This window comes from Pelophylax lessonae (assembly GCF_965119305.1).
Source record: "Pelophylax lessonae genome assembly, chromosome: 1".
Lineage (NCBI taxonomy): Eukaryota > Metazoa > Chordata > Amphibia > Anura > Ranidae > Pelophylax > Pelophylax lessonae.
The window spans coordinates 606,205,005-606,229,785 of record NC_138768.1 but is presented as its reverse complement, the minus strand read 5'-3'; the positions used below and the strand labels follow the sequence as shown (position 1 = coordinate 606,229,785).

The 24,781-nt window shown below is 41.7% G+C and overlaps 1 protein-coding gene across 2 annotated transcripts in view; it reads right to left on the bottom strand.

The window, feature by feature from the left end:
• The window catches only part of GSTCD (glutathione S-transferase C-terminal domain containing), a 269,194-nt gene that overhangs the window by 150,620 nt on the left and 93,793 nt on the right, over positions 1–24,781 (bottom strand). For both annotated transcript variants that reach the window (XM_082243685.1, XM_082243684.1), the window contains exons 2-3: positions 22,366–22,804; positions 17,565–18,002 (exon numbers count right to left, since the gene is read on the bottom strand). In XM_082243685.1, coding sequence (XP_082099811.1) covers positions 17,565–18,002; positions 22,366–22,788 — 861 coding nt within the window. In that variant the 5' untranslated portion in view covers positions 22,789–22,804. The remainder of the gene's footprint in view (positions 1–17,564; positions 18,003–22,365; positions 22,805–24,781) is intronic.

The following is a 24,781-nucleotide window of genomic DNA, read 5'->3' as shown; positions in this document are numbered from 1 at the left end:
TTGCTAGTGTTTCAACAGCCAGATCTGCATATATCTGTAGAGTTACACCCTCAAAAGTGATTCCAGATGTTGTCAATGAGGTGCCCTTAGGAAGCCCTCCGTACACTTATATCACTCCACCATGGTAGCCATCTCATCGAAGGGTTGGGGTTTAGCCTGGGCCACCCAATAGTACAGTTACTTTGGAAAAACACAGAAACTTTCCATAGCGACTTTTTCAACAATCTTAGTGGGGGGCCACCATCTCACGTTATAGCTAGTTTTAAAGCAGCTGCATCAAGCTATACAGGTGCGCAGGGGAAGGTTTAGCCTTGTAAAAGCACCAGCATGGAGACAGCTCCCCCTCATTGTAAGAGGCCCCAGCCTGAGCAATATCTCAGCCGTCAATCGCTTGTAATCAAATGTTGATTTAGGGGCCAAGACAAAGTACACCCACTGGGGATCTGCAATCGAAAAAGAAGCTAGCCCATTCACCCAGTCTGTCTAAGGGAGCCCTTCTCTAATGGCAATCTATTCAAAAAGCACCAGATAGCAACTATGTCTGTGGTAGTCATCTTTTCTAGAATCCACTTCATGACCTTGGTCCTTATAGATCAAAACTGTCTTTAGATAAATTGACAAATCACACTAACACAGGGTAGTACTGTGGTTGTGTATCAAATTGGAGAAAGTGCCACGTCCTACTAGTTAGAGTGTGTATGGAACTGAGGGTTGGGAAACATGGACTTTGAGGCACAGTCGACTGCCCATACCACCAGCTGTCAGCTTGTTACTATTGAACCTTATACAGATTACCATTTCCTGGGACAAAATCAGACTAGCGCTAGCATACCAAGCACATCTTTGGGGCCCTCTCAGTCATAGGAGGAAATACCTACTTTTGCTATATACTAAACCTCGTTTTATACATCCACTCAACAAAGGACAATTATACTTTGCAATTGGTTCTCTATATAGATATTTTGAGCGTTGCTCCAACTTTTATAACTATAAATCCCATTTTTATCTGAGCTGCCTGGCCCTGTAAAACTTACAAGAATAGATTACAAAGGAAAATAGGCTCATGAAGAAGCGTATTATCGTGAAACATGTCAAGCTTAATTCACTGTATATTATAACAACAGCAGGTTCTTCCCCCCATCAGTCTGATTTACAAGTGCTGAAGTGGGATAGGTCAATCAATTAATTATGTAGTGTTTTTGACACTATATTTCCTATCATGTATACATGTAAGTTTTATTTTTAATAGTTTTGAAAAAAATGTATACTTTTTTAATAATTGTGCCTCTAAAGTCCATTTTTCCCAACCCTTAGTTCAATAAACATTCAAAACAGTCTTTATTTTCCAAAAAGGCAACTCAACAGCGCTTTCAGCAGTAAACAGTAACAAATGTGTACCCAAAAGAGGGGTGTCACAGTCCCAAAGCTTTTAGGGGTGTTTTCTAACCCAGAGACAGTCTCCAGCAAGGTCCAGTAATATTACAGCTCTCACAGCTTCTCAAAAGGACCTATTACAAACTTCTTTACACACACTTACACATACACTCACTCACGTATACATTCAAATACACACATGTAGTTCACAAAATATGAAGGTTACACTCAAGTGCTAAATGTCTGGATATGTCAGGTCTGTCCAACAATTTAAGAACTGTCACTGCACTGCCTGCAAATATACACTAACCACACCATAGAAATGCAGTCCGGATGTGTTCTGGATGCTTTTCTGCATGCACGTTTTTTGATGCGTTCCGGTGCATTTTTGATGCAGTCCAGGGCATTATTCTTACCTCTTTTTTCTTACCCTTAAAGCGGAGTTCCACCCTAAAATTAAAAATTTTTTTTTTGTTTCACTTACCTTGTTTTTAATGAAAATATACTTATCTTCCTTTCTCTTCGTCCCTCTGCGGCCGCGGCTCACGACGTCCCTTCCTCCTTGCATTAACTCTTGGGAGATGAGCGGCATCGATCCCAGGAGTCAATGCGCCTGCACCGGAGTCACTCGTCACTTCCAGTGCAGGCATGTAATTTCCTGCTGAACAGCTTCTGGGCATGCGCAGGGATGATGCGCTTGCACCGGAAGTGACGAGCAGGGCATTCTGGGACTCCGACGTCACCGAGAGGACATGAAGAGGACATGCTCCGGCTTCAGCTGCCCACACCTGAGATGGCAGCGCTGGACAAGACATTTTCATCAAGGTAAGTATTTCTTCTTACAGGTAAGTGAAACAGGGGACAGTTCAGAGGCTATTGTGCACTAGCCCTGACTGTCCCGGGGGTATTTTTAGCTTAAAATTTTTTTTTTTTTTTTAGTCCGGAACTCTACTTTAAATAGGGACATGTGCGTTTTTGATGCGTTTTACAGCGTTCTAGTACAGTCCAGTGCACGAAAAATGCAGCATATCCTACCTTTTTTTCTGGAACTGGAGCGCACTGGAACTGCAAGCACTGGTGTGAACTATGCCATTTGAAACCATATAACCTACTTTTCATAAATTTTTGATGGTCCTTGATGTTTAAAAGTCAAACAGCTACTATTATAAAGAAATGCTTCTATATTTGCTTTTACAGTCTATTAACCTCAGTGTATGTTTTTTTCTAAGCAATGGACTTTTCAGACATGTCACGAATACCCTAGAGGAGCTGAGGCAGGTGATGTTTAGACAGCACAAAATAAGTGGATTTCCTCACATAGCTTATTAGGCTGACAGCTGATACCGTGATATACAAAGGCAAACTGTAAAACTGTGCATATTTTTGCTGCACGCAAGCTTTTTACAGCAAATCGTTTTCAAACTTTACAAACATTTGGTAAAAGAATGTGAAACATTGTACCTTATATCTATGTGCATAATTTATTTGCATCGGAGGACCCACGTAGTAGACTGTTGGCTACATATTACAGCAGGGCAAGAAAAAAAAAAAAAGTTTTTATTGCAATCCTACCCTTATGTAGCAGGATCTACTTCAATCATCTGCTGCCTACATCTCAACTCTGTCCCAGATTGCAACCCACAAAAAAAAAAAAAAATCCTTTACCCCACTTTAACTAACAATCTACAAGCCAAAAGTACTTACCCAAGTGCGTGGTCACATGATATAATGGATCCTGGGTCTCTGTCTAGGTGATCTGGACACTTTGGGTTGATTTACTAAAACCAAAGAGTGCAAAATATGGTTCAGCTGTGCATGGTAGCCAATCAGATTCTAACTTCAGCTTGTTCATTCAAAGGGTAACTCCACTTTTGTGAAAAAAAAAAATAGCAAACAAAGAAAAAATAATATAGCTTATACAATTGAGACACAAGTCATATTGTAATTGAATGTTATTAAAAATTACTTTTCCTTTTTAATCTGCAGCCGCTGTAATTTTCTGAAAATGCAATGCAATATGGCTACCTGGAGGTACATTGTACACAGAATTTTCACAGAACACACCCCGGAAACATAATTTCCTGCTTGTGTGATTGGCTCACCATATTTCCCGGAAGTCTGCCTAAGATACAAGTCAGATTTCTGCATCACAAATTTAATTTTTGGTGAGATACTCCCAATAGAAACACATCTAAGGGGATGCAGGCCCAGCAGATTTCCTCACTAGTGCTCTGCAGCTGCACAGCTGAATGATAATTATTAAACCACTCCTATTAGACCCACTTAGCACAGAGGCACAGAGGAACAAACAATGATTTCTTCAGAATAACAAAAGGTAGAAATCTGCAACAAAGTTTTTTTATTCCTTGTAATGTACAGAGATTACCCAGGGGGGGGGGGGGGAGATTATTTTTTCTCAACAAAAGTCGAGTTACACTTTAAGCTTTGACAAAAAAACAGGATTGGCTTCTATGCACAGCTGAACTAGATTTTGCACTCTCCAATTATAGTAAATCAACCACTTTGTACTGACTACCCGGTCAGAATCCAGCAGTCTGCAGCATGATGATGTCACAACAATGGAGCCGGCCAAAAAAAAGTTTGTGCATGGGTGGTAGAGAGGTTGATATTTGCCTGGAGATGGGTTTAAAGCATTTTTGAATTGTGCACTCAGTATAAACTGCCAGGATTTGTAAAAGGTTTACTTTAAGACAATATAGCAGATAAAAAAAGCCTATCTTTTATTCCAGGTACAATGTACTAGCACATTTCTGCATTACACACGTCATCAAACATGTTTTATTTGACGAGAGAATGGTCTAGAAATGACATGACTCATTCTTTACTTCACAATATCAAATTGCATCCACTTATTTTTCTCAAGAATGTCAACATCATTTGTTCCACATTCTGCCAATGAAATTCTAATACATGCTGTCAAGATTTCCAGACTAGACTGTCAGAGATGTCATGAAATGGACTACCCGACTCTCTTATAGTCTATGCTACATGCATCTGCTCCCAGGTTTAATTGCCTAACCATATCTCATTTTCTCATCAAGTGGTGTTAAGGACACAATTATCCTATCTCCTTTAAAAGTATATAGCAGGTACTTCTGAAAACTTGCTTGAATTGTAAGGAAAGTAAAATGTATAGTAAGCCTCTTGCACAGCCAAAATCCTCTATTTCAACCCTGGGCACGAATAATGCACCCCATTCCTAAGACAAACAGAAAGTTACAAGTTGGTTTAGAACATGTTAATATGGCAAAAGTGAATTTCCAGACACAAAAGATAAAAAAAAGGCAATTTAGATGCTCTCACTCTTTTTTTTGTGTTTCTTAAAGTGGGAGTAAACGCCCATGTACGACTTTTACCCATAGGTACTGTAAATGTCTATATTTACTTTAGATGCAGCCGGTGATGTCACCAGCACATGCACTAAAGGTACGTCATTGCCCGTGCCATTCCTTTAGAGCCACGCCGTAAACAGCGACTCCCGCAAACATGCGCAGGAGTGACGTCATTGCTGACTTGGCCAATCAGATAGCCGATGCCCGCGAACCCAGAAAGAAGACTGGATGAAGATGGAAGCGCCTTCAGCAGTGAGAGCATGCCACTGGAGGGCTTCATTTTCAGGTAAGTCCAGTGGTGGGATTCAGCCGGTTCGCACTGGTTCCGCCGAATCGGTTACTAAATTTTTGGAAGTTCACAGAGCCGTCTTGTGAGTTGTGACCATCACCATCTGTATATCATCCTCCTGATCCGCTGACCGCTCTGCTGCTCTCTCTGTCCTCTGTCGGCGATCTCTCTCTGCAGGCAGGCGGCCGGAGCTCACACACTGCACTGGTTGCTAGGCTAGAGCCGCTTAGCGTCTAGCAACCAGTGACGTCACCCCTTTCTCCTCCAGGCCGCCGCCTCCCAGACAGTCCCCGACTCCCTGCCTATTAAAATTTGGCTCTAGTAGGAAAGGGTGGACCCGGGGCGCAGAGCAGTGCGCCCCGAGCCCACCCACTGTGTGACAATAGCGAATGAAAATTCGCTATTGTCACACGGATCCTCCTCCGTTGGCCGAGGAGGAGGCGGGGCGCGGGAGGACTCGAGGAGACGCGGGGACTGAAGAGAAGAAGCCGCCGCTACAACAGGTAAGTCAAGTGCACTGGTCTGGGGGGCTTGGCAAGTTGGCACGCTGTTCACTCTGCATCGAAGAGGGCACAATGATCTCTGCATTGAAGGGGGCACGCAGTACGCTGGTCTCTGCATTGAAAGGGGGCATGAATGATGATCTCTGCATTGAAGAGGGCACGCAGCACGCTGGTCTCTGCATTGAAGGGGGCACGAATGATGATCTCTGCATTGAAGGGGGCACAAATGATGATCTCTGCATTGAAGGGGGCACGCCGCACGCTGGTCTCTGAATTGAAAGGGGGCACGCTGGTCTCTGCATTGAAAGGGGGCACGCTGGTCTCTGTGCATTGAAAGGGGGCACGCTGGTCATTCTGCATTGAAAGGGGGCACGCTGGTCATTCTGCATTGAAAGGGGGAACGCTGGTCATTCTGCATTGAAAGCGGGCACGCTCGTCACTGTGCATTGAAAGTCAGAACTGGTTACTAAAATTTTTGAATCCCACCACTGGGTAAGTCTGTCATTATGTGCTAGTATGCGATGCACATTATGACTTAAACTGCCCCGGGCCCGATTTTGTTTTTTGATGCGGTTTACCACTGCTTTAAACCTCTTCACTGAAATAATCAATGCAGCTAAACTACATACTACAAAGTTGCCTTTGCCAAATCTGACCTAAAAATAACATTTATAAATAAAATTATACATTTAAATGAACAACGTAATTTTTTGTAAAAATATACATTCCTCAATCAAATTCATAATGTGTTAGCTTTTTTGCGTCTACAGATTCAAAGGAGCCACTGATTTTTAGGTGACTCCATATTGTTCTGATACAGAAGGAAGATCATCCAATGCTAGACACCCAATTACCTCTTTCAAAATGCACATAGCTTGCAACTGTGATATATAGAAAGTCTGGCTCCGTTGTTACCCTTACGTTATTTCTCTACCCTGTATTGCACCATTACTCCGCCATTCTGTCTACTCAGCCTGATCTGGCTGTGGGTGTAACAGTCGTTTGCTTCCTCATTACTGCTCTATTCACAATATCTTGATATGAAGCAGCTGTCTGATATTGTCAGCTTTTCCAGTGGTACAATCCATAAACCACAGTACAGGAGCCTCACAACCATCATAGTTTGCAGTAGATTTTCCTCATTTAAGGCTTGTGGCAGCCATTGAGGACAGTGAAAGTCAGGGAATCTTAACATCTTCAATGTGAAAGATTGTTTTGAGAAGCTGGCAGGTTTCGGTTTCTAGAACTAATTATGGGTATAATGTAAGATCGCAAACAGCCATGGACATTCACAGTATTAATCACACAAGACAAGAGAGATAGATAGTTCTGCACCCTTAATGGTAATCTCCATAGATACTTTGCTTTGACATAGTTTGTGACCATGTCACAAGCCATTTGAAAGAGTGATGGATCTTTTTGAGAATGTTTTAATGGCAAAAAAGGTACATCAGTTATCACAATCAGTGAATTGAGAATGCTAACCATTAAACACTGGTCTGTATTGAATGCAGAAGGTTCATACAGTTTATATTATCCTCTCAATGAGACTCACTAGACTTTATTTCGTTATTATTTATTTTTTTTTTTATTTTACAAAACTATTATGTTAAGTTTTCAAGGAAAGTAGACAAGCCCAAACAAGGGCAGGCCTTTTAAAAAAAATAGGACCTCTCAAAGAGTTAAGACCTCTCAAAAAAATAACTCTTAACTGTTGCCAGCAGGACCTGGCTGATACAGGAGCTAAATAGTTCTCCTGTACCAAACCACAGCGACCCCTACTGGTCACACCGAAAACTCCTCTCTGTTATAGCAAGGCTCAAATGAAGCACAGAATTTCAAGGGCCATTGGGAGACTCGTACAGGAGAACTATTTAGCTCCTGTATCATTCTGTTCCTGCTAGCAACAGTTTGCCCAAATTAAGGTAGGAGGAGCCTATCTCTCAGGTGCTGCCCTTGAAGACTTCTTAAAAAAAGTTACCAGATGGTGCTCCCCCAGCTCCGGCGGTGGACTGTGCCTCAGTGTTATCACCTCCATGGACATCTTGATTACATTGAGATCTTAAAATGAGGAAGAAGACTCTACAGGGACCGGTCTAAAGGATTAGATAAATAAGCACAAGGAAGCACCTCCTCAGTTTCCTCTCTCCAGGGATCAGACTGCTTGTAGGAAGGCACTAGGTCTCTATGGTGGTCATTGGAAATATACACTGAGATATACCAGCAAACAATGAAAGGGGTGTCTGTCCAGTTGGTATCCTAATAAGGAATTGGCCAGTGGAGTGAAGTTGGAGAGAAGTGGAGAAAATACCCATGCATATAAAGTCTCATTGGCGTTAACATCTGGTGAGTGCCCATTGCCTTAGAGGGGAGCACATGTGATGTGGCGAAGGAAGATATAGATTATTTCGATAGCACCTCAAATACCTGGATGAGCACCAATGTGATGATCTATAGGAAGCTCAGATAGATACTAGGTGCCAAAATGGTGAATTCTATAGGTCCGTTCAATCCTCAGTGTCCATGTCTGGAACATCTGTTAACCATTTTTGCCAGAGAGAGGACATATCCGGAAGTGCAACCATAAGGAGATGATTGTAAAGAGTCAATGTCGGTTTCGTGAGACGACCGGAACAGAGCAGCAGTTAAAGATCAGTGTAGACAAGATTCAGGGGGTGTTGAGAAAATTGACTACCAAAGGCATGGGAAAAGCTACAGATGTCTGAAATAATAGTGGGGTGGAATATTGTACTTGGAACAAAGAAGGGGAAGAGGCATTAAAATGTAATTTTCCACAATTTGTGATTTTAAATTTGGCCCAAATATGTGGGTTCTGTACAATATAAAAATGAGGCAATATCGAGTTGTTCCATAATGGTGTGTTAGGGGAAAAGTTGGCCTGGGTCGAAGACCCAAAACAGAGTCCCACTTTACAGGCCTTGAATGAAGTTACTATATATATATATATATATATATATATGGGGTGAGGCGAATAGCCTCCAGTGAGTGTAGGGTAACAGTTTTAACCATAGTGGAGGCATAGGATATCTAGGTCCATCAGTGAGGCTTTTCATTACTGATGGGACTGCAGCCTCTTCCCTTATGCTTCACATGTATATACATGAGGCTGCAGTGAGCTCAAAGAAAGGGTAGTTCTCAGACTCTGCACCACTCAAAAAAGGAGATATCACCAAGAAATACAAGCATTCTTTGCTGAAACATCTCCTTAATGCAAAAGCCTGCATTCTAGCGATGTGGAAACATTTATCACCCCCCACAAACATGCACTGGCAAGTCAGAATTGCAAATATCCAGCATATGGAAATCTTACTATGGCTATGAAAGACCAGGAGGAGAGTTATTGGCAGATTTGGATGCCATATTTCTTCTACAAAGATCACACACTCTTGGCTTCCCAATAGCAGGTTGGGCTGTATCATATTTTCCTCAAAATACAACACTGGCGTTGAAGCAGACTGGGGGAGACAACGCCTCGTCCTCCCTGATCCCATACTCTATTTCCTCTCCTATTTTCTGTCCACCCTCTTTGTTTTTTATTTTATAAATTATTATCCCTTATCTCGGAGGTAGGAGCCTGGGACAACCTGGGCTCTAGCGATCACAGGATGATCACATTTAGCGTAAATAACAATATAGCAAGACAAGAGGGGAACATAGGAACCCTAAAATTCAAAGGGCAAACTTTCCCAAATTGTGCTCAATGATGGAGAAGGTAAACTAGGACCAAACCCTAGGAACACTGACCATGGAGGAAAAAATGGGAATGCTTTAGGAACATATTAAACAAATGCATCTCGCAGTGCATTCCTTTGGGAAATAAATTTAGAAGAGACAAAGCCAAACCTGGATGGCTAAACCGTAATGTTAAAAAACTTATTAGGGGAAGAAAATGGCCTTTAAGAAATATATATCGGAGGGCACATTATCGGCTATATTGCAATACCAGCAATACAAGGAAGGAAATAAGAAATGTAAATACGAAATCAAAATGGCTAAAATCAACTTCCAGAGACAAATAGCAGAGGATAGTAAAAAGAACCATGAGAAATAAAAATATCAACAGCAAAAAAACTAGGGCAGAGCATGCTGCACACATATATAACGATGATGGGAGGATGATTACAGAGGACACTGAAAAGGCAACCGTGCTTAATACTTTTTTCTCCTCAATCTTTACACAGGAAAAGGAGGGGTACACTGAACAGGACTGTATGGTTAGCAGTACTTCGCAGGACTTGCCACTATGGCTAACAGAGGGTGAAATCAGGGAAAGGCTGGATAAAATTAACACAAATAAATCACCAGGCCCGGATGGCGTACATCCGAGAGTACTCACAGAACTTAGTAAAACTATATCTAGACCACTGTTCCTGATCTATGTTGACAGTATTATGACGGGAAGTGTATCAGGTGATTGGAGGAAAGCTTACTCGGGCGTTCTTGTCAAACCAATCTCTTAGCATTCTACGAGGAGGTGAGCTGTGAGTTAGATAGGGGTAGACCAGTGGATGTGGTGTACTTGGATTTCGCTAAGGCGTTTGATACAGTTCCCCACAAGAGCTTAATTTATAAAATAAGGTCTGCAGGTATCGACAGCAGGGTTTGCTCTTGGATACGGAACTGGCTAAAAGGCCGTGTCCAAAGGGTGGTAATAAACAGCGCATACTCAGACTGGTCTGAGGTAGTAAGCGGGGTGCCCCAGGGCTCAGTCCTGGGACCAACCTTGTTCAATTTATTCATAAACAGCATTGAGGACGGGATCAATAGTTCGTTATCAGTTTTTGCAGATGACACAAAATTGGCCAGGGCAATAACTGCACAGCATGAAGCAGATATCCTACAGAATGACCTGGACAAAATAACGGAGTTGGCAACGACATGGCAAATGAGGTTTAACGTGGAGAAGTGTAAGGTTTTGCACTTGGGGACTAAAAACATAAAAACACAATACATGTTAGGAGGGGAACCCTTAGGGGAATCAAAAATGGAGAAGGATCTGGGAGTCTTGGTTTATAATAGATTAGGCAACAGCATGCAATGTCAAGCGGCAGCTGCCAAAGCCAGCAGATTATTAGCATGCATAAAGAAAGGGATGTATTCCAGAGATAAGACTATAATCCTTCCACTTTATAAAACTCTGGTCCGACCGCATCTGGAGTATTCTGTCCAGTTCTGGTTGCCAGTCCTCAGGAGGGATGTGTTGGAGCTGAAGAGAGTCCAGAGAAGGGCAACTAAACTGATTAGGGGATTGGAGGACCTTAACTATAAAGAGCGTCTGCAATCGCTCGATTTATTCTCCCTGGAGAAGAGACGTCTGAGGGGGGACATGATAGCAATTTATAAATATCTTAATGGGGATCCCAGCTTAGAAAAAAAGCTGTTCATTCGAAGGGATTGCATGAGGACTCGAGGACATACAATGCGATTAGAGGAGAAGCGTTTTAACCTCAGGCAACGAGGGGGGTTCTTTAATGTTAGGGCTACAAGATTGTGGAATTCTCTACCACAAGAGGTGGTTTCTGCGGGTAGTATGGTGGCTTTCAAAAGACTCTTAGACTTACATCTCAAGGATCAGAACATTAAGGGCTATGTGAGATGATTACAGCCACACACACCTACACAGTTTGAACTGGATGGACTATTGTCTTTATTCTACCTCACCTACTATGTAACTATGTAACTAACATGATACCGATATTCAAAAAAGGGCAGAGGCATGTCCGGGGAAATTATAGGCTGGTCAGCCTGACGTCCATAGTATGTAAACTTCTGGAGGAGATGAGAAGGGACTATATCCAAGAGTTTGCTAAAGACAACAACATCATCAGCAGTAATCAGTACGGGTTTACAAAAGGGCGTTCTTGACAAACCAATCTGTTAACATTCTACGAGGTGGTGAGCTGTGAGCTAGATAGGGGGGAGACCTGTGGATGTGGTGTACCTGGATTTTGCTAAGGCGTTTGATACAGTTCCCCACAATCGCTTAATTTATAAAATAAGGTCTGCAGGCATCGACCACAAGGTTTGCTCTTGGATACGGAACTGGCTAAAAGGGCATGTCCAAAGGGTGGTAATAAATAACGCATACTTAGACCTGGGACCAACCTTGTTAAATTTATTCATAAACAGCATTGAGGATGGGATCATTAGCTCGATCTCAGTTTTTGCAAATGACACAAAGTTGGGCAGGGCAATAACTTCACAACATGAGGCAGATATCTCACAGAATGACCTGAACAAAATAACAGAGATGGCAACTACATGGCAAATGAGGTTTAATGTGGAGAAGTGTAAGGTTTTGCCCTTGGGAACTAAAAACATTAAAGCACAATACACTTTAGGGGGGGGGAACCTTTGAGGGAATCAAAAATGGAGAAAGATCTGGGAGTCTTAGTAGAGGATAGACTAGGCAATAGCATGCAATGTCAAGCTGCAGCTGCCAAAGCCGGCAGGATATTAGCATGCATAAGGAAGGGGAAGTATTCCAGAGATAAAACTATAATCCTACCACTTTATAAAACTCTGGTCCGACCGCATCTGGAGTATTTTGTCCAGTTCTGGTCACCGGTCCTCAGAAGGGATGTGTTGGAGCTGGAGAGAGTCCAGAGAAGGGCAACTAAACTACTGCAATTAGGGGATTGGAGGACCTTAACTAGGAAGAGCGTTTACAATTGCTTGATTTATTCTACCTGGAGAAGAGATGCTTGAGAGGGGACATGATAGCAATTTACAAATACCTCAACGGTAATCTCAGCATAGAAAAAAATCTATTCCGTCGCAAGGATTGCATGAGGACACGAGGCCATACGATTAGAGGAGAAGCGTTTTAACCTCAGGCTGCGCAGGGGTTTCTTTACTGTTAGGGCTACAAGATTGTGGATTGCTCTACCACAAAAGGTAGTTACTGCGGGAAGTATGGCTACTTTCAAAAGACTCTTGGACGTACATTTCAGGGATCAGAACATTAAGGAGTATGAGAAATGATTACGGCCACACACACCTACACAGGTTGAACTGGATGGACTATTGTCTTTATTCAACCTCAACTACTATGTAACTATGTAAGTTTGAAGATTTACACAACAAAAGTTAAATAAAGGCATTTGAAAAACGGAAGTCATTAGTCTTATTATAACCATTTCTGTGACCAGGAACAGGTCCTGAGACGTATATTTCTTGAAGACGTTACTTATGCCCCAGTGGCTTATTTGTATTCATGCTATTGTATTGTATGCCTCCTAGTTGCAAATCAGTACTTCATGGTATTTATAAGTCTACTATTTTTGTGTTGCCCTTTTTCCTAAATAAAGAATTAGTTAAAAAAAAAAAGAAAACTGATTTTTAGGCTCCAAATTCAGTTCCAGGTCTGTGATTCAGAAATGAGTGAAGCCAGAGACAGCCACAATGACTTCTCTCAGTACAGGTTTCTTTAAAAGCAGAGGGGGTCTGGTCTTTGAGTTCAACCCTGGTTTTGACTATTACAACTCCATACAGCTTAACCACTTAAGAAAAAACGTTAACAGTTTATATTTAAAGAGCTAAACAACTCCTCCATTAGAAGCTATTACACATTTGTTTAGAGCAGAGTTATTTTGTATAATCCACTACGCAAGTTTTCCACTAAAGTATCTTAATAAAGAGAAAACAAAAATCTATGATTACTTTAACATATTGATGTTTTTTTTATTTCCATCCAGTAGTTACCACTAGCTATGTAACAGTCTATAAATATAATCTATAAACTGCTGGATCCCATAGGTAACCCAGTCTTGGAGATAGAGAGATGTGCTAAAAGGAAAGGCTGTTATTTCAACACTTGAAAAAGCAATGTTACGCTGGCCATAAATGTATTCCTGCTGAACCAGCCAAATTTTGATCCATGTATGGGCACTGTGCTGGTACAGAAGTCAATCTACTAATTGACTTCTTTATAACAGCCCTATCGGATTTTTCCCACTCAATCAGCACCGCAAACTATAGACTGCAATGCTGATTAGTGTATTCTGATGGCAGGGAAGTCTCTCCACTGTCAAAATATAATCAGTGGGGAGGATTCCCCCATCCACCTCGAGTGTGTAGATGCGGAAATCAGGTCAGTTTTTTTTTTCTTTTCTATGGGGGAAGGTGAGGTTTTTTTCTATATATGGTCCGGCAACTCTCCTTTCTCCCTGATTCAACGCTGATGTCCCCTGGAGTCTTTTTGAAAGTACCCTATCTGGAGAGGTGTCTCTGGCTTGGATATCCTATACTGAAGGTCTTAGTGGAAAGAGGTTCCCCTTATTTCGCCCAGGAGGGTACAACGCTTTATATCCCTGTAGGGGTACGGAGTTCCGGTGAGTGCGGGCTAGATCATAAGGGGAGCACATTGTATTCCTCACCTGCACCCCTGGAAACGGACCACCCTAAGATCGATTCAGTTTTTGGGAAACAACACCCATAGTACCGAATGGACTTTTTACCCATCACCTAGTGACCATTAATTATATGATTTAGGTTTGGTCCATATAGCACCATTCACCTTACCCATATCCATATTGTTTATGGAAGATCACTTGGCTCTATTTATTGAATTTATCACTTGTTAATTTACATTTTTAAATTTTATCATTTATAACTACAGTCCCTATTTCACAGTGTTTCTATTTATTAGATTCACTTGTCTATTTGCACTGCTTTGCCAATATACCAATTTAGTGTTCACCTTGCACCTTATATATGCCTTTGCACTTGCACTTTTTTGGTCAAATTTATCGGAGTACCACTTCTATATATTTATCACGCATTATTTATTCTTCATGACTTTTCAGCCACGCTAGTCACTTTATGTATTGACACCCATCTGCCAAATCCCTTCGCATTTTGCACATTTTTTTGTATATATTTATTGCTGTTCATCTGTATACAGTACAATATCATTATTATCTACCAATTTACGTTATTACTTACCAATTGTTTATTTAAGATATACTAACTATTATAGGCAGCGCCATCTACCTCACCTTCCCCCCCCATATATTCCTGTATATCTCTTTGAGCTACACCCTTGAGGGGGGCAGCAGCCAATACCTTATTCTATCCTAAGCGCGGATCCCTCCCCCCCCCCCCCCCCTTTTCCAGTTTTTTTTTTTTTTTTTTTCAACCCGCTGGTTGAAAGAAAAAAAATAACTAATGTATGGACTGCCTTAGGCTAATAAACTTTTTTATAAATTACATTATTGAACAGAGACGAGTAACCTCACTTGCTGATGACAACGTGTGAAAATGGACAGCACAGCCATGACAGCAGTCTAGCCAAGTTGCACATTTGATATACTGTAAAAATTCACACTTTTTTGGAGGATATCAGATACAATGACTTTGTTTTCAAAACAGACATGTCAGCCCATGTAGAGCTGAGATAACCCACAAGTTTCAGTCGGATTTATCATGTGTCCCCGTAATATGATCTTTCATGAGCACTAGTATGAAAATATTGCTTTTAACAAAATGCAGATACGGAGTCTATACAACTGTAAAGCTGGCTATACATGGATCGAAATTCCACTGGTTCAGTAGGGACTGGCTGAATTTCAATCCATGTATGGGCTAGCTGGTTATACATAACTCAATCTATCGATCGACTTGAGTACAACCAGCCTGTCGTGCTTTTCTTTAACGATCAGTGCCTCTAGTTATAGCCAGCAACATCGATCATTGAATTGTGTCGGTGGGCAGAGCTCCCCACTGGCAGAATGCTATGGGAAAAATACCCCCATTAGCACCAAGTGTGTTGATGGGGGAATCTACACATTCTCTTTTCGTTCAATCCGCTGGTTGAATGAAAATAAATGTATAATGTATGGCCTGCCTTTTGTCTTCGGACAGAAAAACCTGTTCTCCGCCTCTGGTTTTGGTAATGTTGCCTGTGCATGTGAAGAAAGAGGGTTGAACTTGGATGGGCTGGAATACAGGATCGCTGACCCATGTTTGGCCGTAATTGAAATCCAACAATATTGTGCATCAATAGTTCAGGTAAGCAACAGCTGCCCTCAGTATATAGTTCTTATAGTGAAATAAAGTGGTGGCTAACCATGACAGCTTAGCAAGTTTATCTTTATAAAAGGGAGGTATTGATAAAAATCCACTCAAGCCCCCTAAAGAAAATCCTGTGAAGACCCTCAAAAACTTTCAGGTTAAGGCTGAAAACCTTGTGAACCTTCCAGAGGAATACTTAACTTGATCTATTGAACCATGGTGAATCATATTTTCCCCATTTAAAACAATCTAGTAACATCCAATATGCATGTCTATTAATTTAATACTAAGGTTTACACAGCACAGCCCTGTCTAGCAGGTAAGGGGCCCTGATCTTTCTCTGCCACAGTTTTGCTTTCACTTACACCACCCCAACCTGTGACTGGACAGTAAAAGAAGCAGCACACTGATGAGCTTCAGTCTCTGCCACACTGCTCTCTCCTCCTACTAGCATGGCTGCTTGCACTGCAGCACACCTGACTGTGCTGTTTCTTCCCTCCTACCCCTCTGAACTTTGCTGTATAGAGGCTAATACCAAGTCAAATCCAAGTATTTATAATTTATACTGCTTGCATTTAAAAATACAGTACGCTTAATAATGTGTGGCCTCTCAGCGGTCGGGCCTTGGCACCGTGAGGCCACATATTTGCGTGAATTGGTGCCAATAGAGCTGTGCCGAGAGCATGCTCCCGACACAGTTACCGGCGGCTTTCCGATCATGTGGCCGACATGACAGCCAATCACGGCTGTCCCATGATCATAAACCCCACCCCTGCCTCCCAACATTCTAAACCTCTTACAGGGCCAGGAGGCGCCAGCGCCAAGAGGTTGAAGAATACTAAGCTGCATTGTGTTTTTTATACAATATATGCTTGGAGTTCCACTTTCAAGTAGATGTAACCCATAACTGGATGACATTTAGTTTGCGAAAACACTTTGTATCATAAACAACTGCCAATTTTTAAAAACTTTCAAACAGTTTTGCCCATTTTTTCAATGCTTATGCCCTCCAGCCACTTCCTGTCTACATGCATGTGCTCCAGTGTGGGCTACACATAATTGCTCTGGACAGTGCCAGTGGATGGTGTATTGGTATGGCTGCTTTTAGTCCTAAACAGGGCTATGCGTGACAATGCGACAGTGAGGGAGCACAAATAGGAAACAGTTGTCCACACATAACGGAAGTGCCTGAACAAGGACCTTCATAGTCGGATCAGTAGAAAGCTGCATTGATAGGTCTAAAAAAACATTATTGAAATTGAAATGTTGAAATTACATATAGGTTTTTAAAACTCATGAGATTTTAGTAAGTGGATTTACATCTACTTTAACATTACCTCAGATGTTACCATTCTTCTACAGGAAACATCACAAATCAGCAAAAGGGCTTCTTAGGCCTCTTGCACACTGCAGCCTAAAAAAAGCTCAGTACAGCTTTTTTTTTTCTGAGCTAAAATAGAGCCCATTCATTGTAATGTGCCTATACACACAGGCGCGTAAACGAGTGCCAAACATTCTTCAGTAAGAAAATAGAAAAATCTGCATTTTTGGGCAGTAATTTACTCCTCATGTGTGCAAATGCGCACAAATGTGCGCAAATGGCCATTTACATAATGCACAAAACAAGAACATGAGAATACGTTTCCGCAAAATTGCGCAAACGCATATGCGCGAAAATACATTTAAAAAAAAAAACTGATGAAAAAATAGATGCTCAAACAGAAGTATCGTGTGCAAGAGGCCTTAATGCTTTCTTGGTGCTTTTATGAAGTATGTTTTCCTCTCCAGCCCTTCACTGAGCTTGTCTTTGTGACCAAGAGCCACAGCCAAAAACAAAGTTATTGAAAGTGCTAATCTGCAACAAGTCTCTTCAATTAATTATGACATAGTAACTTTGCTCTGACCATGAAACATACATGATATTTATTACCAAATATTAATCTTACCGTCTTATTAGGTTATGTTTATGTATTTGAAAAGTCCCTGCTTTTAGACAACTAAATTTCTTACCAGGAACTGATGTATGCATGGCAATAGAACAACATCAGTCAGAGTGAAATAGAGGCCTTCAGCAAACACGTGCTCCAAAGGAGGAAGATCTGCATTCTTCGCCTTCCTGATGTTAGAGGGCTCTCGTGCGACTCTTGAAACTGTTTCTTTGACACTCAGTTTAGATAAAGCTGTTGCCAGTTCCAAGCTGGATGTTTTTTGAGACTTCTTGTGTGAGAGGTCCTGTTTCCTTCCTTGTCCATCTGCATTGTCATTTGTCTTCATTTGTTGCTGCATCTTCTGCCTTCTTAATTTGTCATCGTTATGAACCTTGACCGGCTCACCTAGTTTTTTCTCAAGCTGAAGAATTTCTGGTGGGATTTCTGCACATGGCTCTAGTAGAAACTTCTCCACAGCCAATGGGATGCTGATTTCACAGAGCCGGGTCCACTGGCTAACCTGCACAGCAAAACATAGCATTTGCTATTACATTTGAACATTTTGAAAGATCCATTTTAATTGCATAAACCATCTTTTCAAACTGTACTGTTACATAGTACACCGTCTTATATGGTGACAGCTCAACCAATTTATTGGCCATTACAATTAATGTTTAAATAAGGATACAAACACTAGCTTAGAACACTAGAATCTGGCTGTGAACGCACCTGCATTTGACAGATGCATTAACAATTAAAGGCACCAGCATATGTCTAAAGAGGAGAGCGTGTTCCCTTGAAATGGAAACTCCAGGAAACATGCTAAATGAGCTCTTGCATCCTCCTGAGATATGTGACAAGGGGGGGGGGGGAGTATATGTAGCGAAACAAACGCTAAACATGTGCTTTCGAACTGGCTATCCCTAATGAGAGATACATGCGAAATCTATGTGTCAATGGACAACATATATGAAATGTGGAAGAGCGGGTTTTTTTTATAGCAACCTGTAAAGCAGGAGTGTCCAACTCAATTTAATAATGGGGCCACATCAGCATTATGGTTGCCCTCAAAGGGTCGCTTTTATCTGTAAGACTATATAAGTATATCCAGGAGTTTTTCCTCAGGGAATAGGTGCAGAAACTCCACCACTGCTGAACCACATCATACAGTGGGTGTGGTCAAATTCCACTAACAATGGGACGGTTTTAAAAGAACAAGAAATACCAGGAGTACGTTATGTACGGAATTCAGGGATGCCCTATGTACAGAGCGCAGAGTTCAAGGGTGCGCTGTTGTACAGAGTGCCATTTCAGGGGTGCCCTATGCACAGAATGCAGAATTTAGGGGTGCGCTACCGACATCATAACGTTCAGGAGTGTGCAGGGTTCAGCTTTCTTTCAGAAGCTGTCCACATCTCACTTCCACCCCTCTTTGGCTCTGAACCTCTGCACCACCTACCCCTATCCCCCACCTCTGCATACATCTCCCTCCACAGCCATCATCTCCGTCCTCTTTCCCCCAAAGCTTCCTTGCATCTTACCTTATAAAAAAAAATTACCCGGCTCTAGTACCGCCTCTCAGTGTAGGTGGCTCCACCTCTCTCTCTCACTTACAGCAAGATCATTGGTTGGAATCTCTGCAACTGGGCACAGATCGGTATCACAGTGCAGCCTACCACATGATTGCCCATCCCACCAATGACCACACTACACCAGAACCCTTGTCCCTGCCGTGAGTGCAGGGATCTGTTAGAGCTGCTGAGAGGAAAGCTGTCCTTGTAACCACAGAAGGCTTTTATGTTTACAATTGGAATTGGTGAGCGGGGAGCCAGGGCGAGGGCAAGAGCCAGAGGTAGGGGAATGGAGTCTTGCCCCATCCCAACTGAAAAAAAAGCCCTGGGTGTGAGGGCCACATGAAATGGCCTGGTGTGCTGGACTAAGCCTGCGGGCCTTTTGTTTGACACATGCTGTAAAGCTTGGCATTTTATTTGTTAACCATAAAAATTGGTTGCACAAAACACATTTTTCTTTTACACCAGAACCCTTTAAAACCAGGTTTCATAAATGAGGAAAACAATTTCTTAAAATAAAAGTGCCATTCAGTCAATCTGTTAAGTCACATTAATTTCAGGTAAGAAGTCCTTTAGGTGTACTTATTATAGTAAAGTATTGAGGGGGCCATACTTCTGTCAATGGATTATGAAATACTTCTACATCAAGCTTGGTTTCTGACACATTATAATAACAAACTGCTGTCAAGTGAAAAGGATACATTTTCAGAAATTCAATACTGGAACCTGAGACTAAATATTTTTCCAGATGTTATTGGAAGTGTGGAGATTAATACCTGACATCCCAGACAAACTCTGGTGTAGCTTCACTAGACATAATTAGAGGTTAATTAAGGTACTGTAACTTTAGCAAAAGTGAGTGCTGTTACAACACGTCCGCAGGTATTTTTGGCTGTATATACACTTGCTGCAGATCTGTCTGGCACCACATATGTAAATGTTTCCCAAGCCACAAATCATCAACACAGATTTAATCAAATAAATAATTCTGACAAGGGTGTTTAAATCAAATTTAGAGAAAGGACCTTTCTTTGGCATTTTCACCTTCACTCTTTGGTATATTCTTTAAATTAAAGGCATTGCACACTTTCAAATGTTTTCATGGTTTTAGCTAGGTAACTAGCTTTTAACTAGGTAATAGTTATATTCCATGTGTTGTCTATTTGCCTTGCCTTGTAATAATGAGCTCACATGTTGTAGCTGCAGTTTGTAGCGTCATGACTGATCAAATACCCTTTGTCCATATAGTCATTTGTCTAGCTTGTCCCAATTTGCCAATGGGACAAGACAACTTCTTCTAGGTCACATAGTGTCCAATCCATGCCTCGCCATTTCCTCTGGGTAGAATCACAGATATAGGAGTGCTAATTTGATGAAACACAGATCTTCCCTTCATTGCGCTACAAGCAGAATCTGTGTCAGATTTAGTTACTATGCACATTTCAACTGCAGAAAACTAGGCTGAGAGACCAAGGGATTGTGGGATATATAGTTTTTTCACTGGCAATGTCAGTTCTTAGACTACAGACAGAGGTCATGCATTAACCTGTGCAGTGTCATGCCACGTGCCTAATGTTTGAGCACAAACAGAAATATAAAGTGGTCACGCTGCTACCTGCCGGTATGATAATACCAGCCGGTGAGGACATTCAGACAGATCGCAGGCCGCCGACCACACTTAATACAATTGGTTTGACGGCCGCCAATGCTAATAAGTGTAGCACTGCAGCCTAATGCTCCACCTACCCTCCTTTGCCCCCAGGTATGGCAGGCATCATGTCAATAATTTAATTTCTTTAAACAACCCTGTCCTTGAGCAAGCATATTGAAGTGTATCATATACAATTAGGACTTTTAATTGTATATGATGGCAATAATATTTTGGACCTGCTCACCTCATATGTGTTATCGCAATATGTCACTGGATTAGTAAGATTACTCCTTTTTTTTTTTTTTTTTAAGGATATTTGGACTTGTGTTTGCTGCCACTGAATATTTAATTTATTTGTATAAAGGCTATGAACTTCCTAGTCATTATACAAATAAGTGAAATAATCCTATCAGTAGCAGCAAACACAAGTCCAAATATCCTAAAAGAAAGGAGTAATCTTACTAATCCATTGACATAAGGCTTTACTAACGGGCACTGATAAGGCTGCACTGATGGCCACTGATAACGTTGCACTGATAGGCTGCACTGGTGGCCACTGATGGGGCTGTACTGATGGCCACACTGATATGCTGCACTGTAGAGGCTGCACTGATGGGAAGTAATGAGACTGCACTGATGAGCACTGATGAGGCTGCACTGATGGGCACTGATAGACTGTGATTGCGGTCTGTGGTTTACAGATAACAGGGTGGGTCATATACAGGAAAGGGTGTGGCCTTTACAGGAAAGGGTGGTTCATATTTAAATTAGGGGGTGCCCAAGTTTAGTCAGGTCTAGGGCAGCACAAAACGTAAATACACCACTGCTTGAGGGATCATACCTAAATAAGTACAATTCTATCCCCACTTACTGTGTAAGTTAAACTGGTAAATCTGCTGGTGTGGCTGTAATTCTCCCTGGTGCGCGGTGGAATCAAACTATAGAAATGTTACATGGCTTTATGAGTGTGCTTAAAGTGTCACTATGGTCAGGCGTTAGACATGTAAATATAGACATAAGGTAAAAAAGCAGTAAACTTTGAAACCAATTTTCACTGACCTCTGCAGCTGCAGACTCTATGGAGTAACTCATCTTCAAACCTCACAGCTGAAGCAGGCACGTCAGCAACTTCTGCTCTCACCTTTCAGCAGTCACTCAGCACTGTCAGCAGGCTTCCAATTCCAAATGTAGACACAGAAATGGACTGGGGAACGGAGCTGCAGAGAGGAATTGGGTTCTGCTGGGAATTTCCAGAATCCATTGCTCCACAATACTTGCAGTTACAGAGGTCAGTGAGGGCTTGTTTTGAAGCCCATTTGCTGCTTGTTCAGAATATATTGATATTTTGTCGACAGTCTACCCACAGATCCACTTTAATAAAGTAATAAAGCAAATTAAAACATGATGGGTCAGAAACACTACCTAGAACTAATTTCTAAAGAATATTGTGGGTTAAAACTAAGGTGCTTCCTATTGCAACCAGACGCAAGTGATATTTTTCTAATTAGGGATAACAATTGGAAAGCAAACATGTTACTATTTTTTATAATGGCCACACACCATTATTTAGTGTGCTACATATTTTATTGATGAATGAGCGTCCCCACTACAGATTATAAAACCCTGCATGCAATAAATTTACCAAAAATGTTTAAACTTACTTCAGCACAGGCTTTCAGGCATGTCTTTTTAAAGCCAAGAAGTTCAAGAACATCTTTTCTGGTGGCATCTGCAAGGTATGTTTTGTGTATGATATGTCTAAGTACCACAGCCAGTCCGGCTCTACAGAACATACCAGATGCATCAACAATGGCAGGCAGACGACAACTACCAACAATAAGTGGAAGGTCCTGTTTGGAAACAACAGCAATATCCATGGGCAAAGATTTTGCAAATTTGTTCAAATTCCCTTGTTTTTCACTTTCCAATACTAAAGCATTGGTTTTCAATGCCTTATAATTACAGTAAGACATTAGAAAGAGAGTTACAGATGTATGAAGTGGTAAAGTAGTGCCCTCAGGATGAATTCCAAAATCAAGGAACAGTTGTTCTTCCATATTGTCCTCTCTGCTTACGTCCTTCATCTTTTAATAGTGTATTCTGGAAGAAAAAAAAAACATTATTTAGCTTTTGGACAGAACAGCAATATAACGTATCCCATTGTTATAACCTCAGCCAAAATTATATTAGTCACTATGTCTATTCGTTGCTGCGCAGAGAGTGCAGTGAGCACTCGGTGTTCTCTGACCCAAAATAAAGAAGACATGTCCAATATACAGTGCCTTGAAAAAGTATTCATACCCCTTGAAATTGTCCACATCTTGTCACAATACAACCAAAAAGTAAATGTATGACAGATAGTGTTGAGCGAACACGGACTGTATTATTCGTGTTCGTACCGAATAATTGGATTTTTTGTACCCGAACACGGACACGGACACTTTACTGTATGTTCGGGTAAAAATCCGTGTTCGGTCGTTTTATTTCCGGGTTTTGCATGCTTTGGCGCTCTTTTCATGGCGGGCTTTCAACAGCCAATCAACAATCGTTTAACTGGTGTGCCTTAAGCCATCCCAGCCATGCCTGCAAATGTCTCAGTAGCTGTGATTGGCCGTCTGAAGCATGTGACCAAGTCTTTATAAGTTCGAGGCAGCCGCAGCGGCGTCATTATGCTGCTTAGATTCAGGGACAGAGCACACATCAACGTGCTGGCTGCTGATTAGGGAAAGATAGGCAGGAAAAAACCATTTGTGTCCGGATAGAATTGAGGGACAGGTCGGAGTGTTTAGGCAGGGCGAGTTGTAGGCATTTTAGGGATAGAGTCTGCTGAATTATATAGGGTCAGTGTCTTCTACAAACTACAATCGATATTGCTGTGTGGGGGGTGGGGTCTGCACTCAATCCTGATCTACGATCTCTTCTCAATCCTGTTAGGGACAGAGTCTGCTGAATTTTAGGGAAACTGTGTTCTACAAACTACAATCGATATTGCTGTGTGGTGTGGGATTGGAGATAGGCAGGTGTCAGTGATCCACATCCATTTTTCTGTGTGTGAGCTGCAGTGAACACAATCTTTTTGGGCTGCAGTGAACACAATCTTTTTGGGCTGCAGTGAACACAATCTTTTTGGGCTGCAGTGAACACAATCTTTTTGGGCTGCAGTGAACACAATCTTTTTGGGCTGCAGTGAACACAATCTTTTTGGGGTGCAGTGAACAAAATCTTTTTGGGGTGCAGTGAACACAATCCTTTTTGGTGTGCAGTGAACACAATCTTTGTGGGGTGCAGTGAACAAAATCCTTTGTGGGGTGCAGTGAACACAATCTTTTTGGGGTGCAGTGAACAAAATCCTTTTTGGGGTGCAGTGAACAACATCCTTTTTGGGGTGCAGTGAACACAATCTTTTTGGGGTGCAGTGAACAAAATCCTTTGTGGGGTGCAGTGAACACAATCTTTTTGGGGTGCAGTGAACACAATCTTTTTGGGGTGGAGTGAACAACATCCTTTTTGGGGTGCAGTGAACAAAATCCTTTTTGGGGTGCAGTGAACAAAATCATTTTTGGGGTGCAGTGAACACAATCTTTTTGGGGTGCAGTGAACACAATCTTTGTGGGGTGCAGTGAACACAATCTTTTTGGGGTGGAGTGAACAACATCCTTTTTGGGGTGCAGTGAACAACATCCTTTTTGGGGTGCAGTGAACACAATCTTTTTGGGGTGCAGTGAACACAATCTTTGTGGGGTACAGTGAACAGAATCTTTGTGGGGTGCAGTGAACACAATCTTTGGGGGGTACAGTGAACACAATCTTTGTGAGGTGCAGTGAACACAATCTTTGTGGGGTGCAGTGAACACAATCATTGTGGGGTGCAGTGAACTCAATCTTTGTGGGGTACAGTGAACACAATCTCATACTGAAGGTTTGAGGGTGCTGCCTGTTCCATACTCCCCCTACTCCTCATCTAGCCTTTTAGGGGTACAAACAATAGTAATTGGGGCCTAGTGTGGTTGTGTACGTGTGATATACATACACTTTTTTGGGATCATATTTTCTATTCCGCTATTTAATCAAAAACCT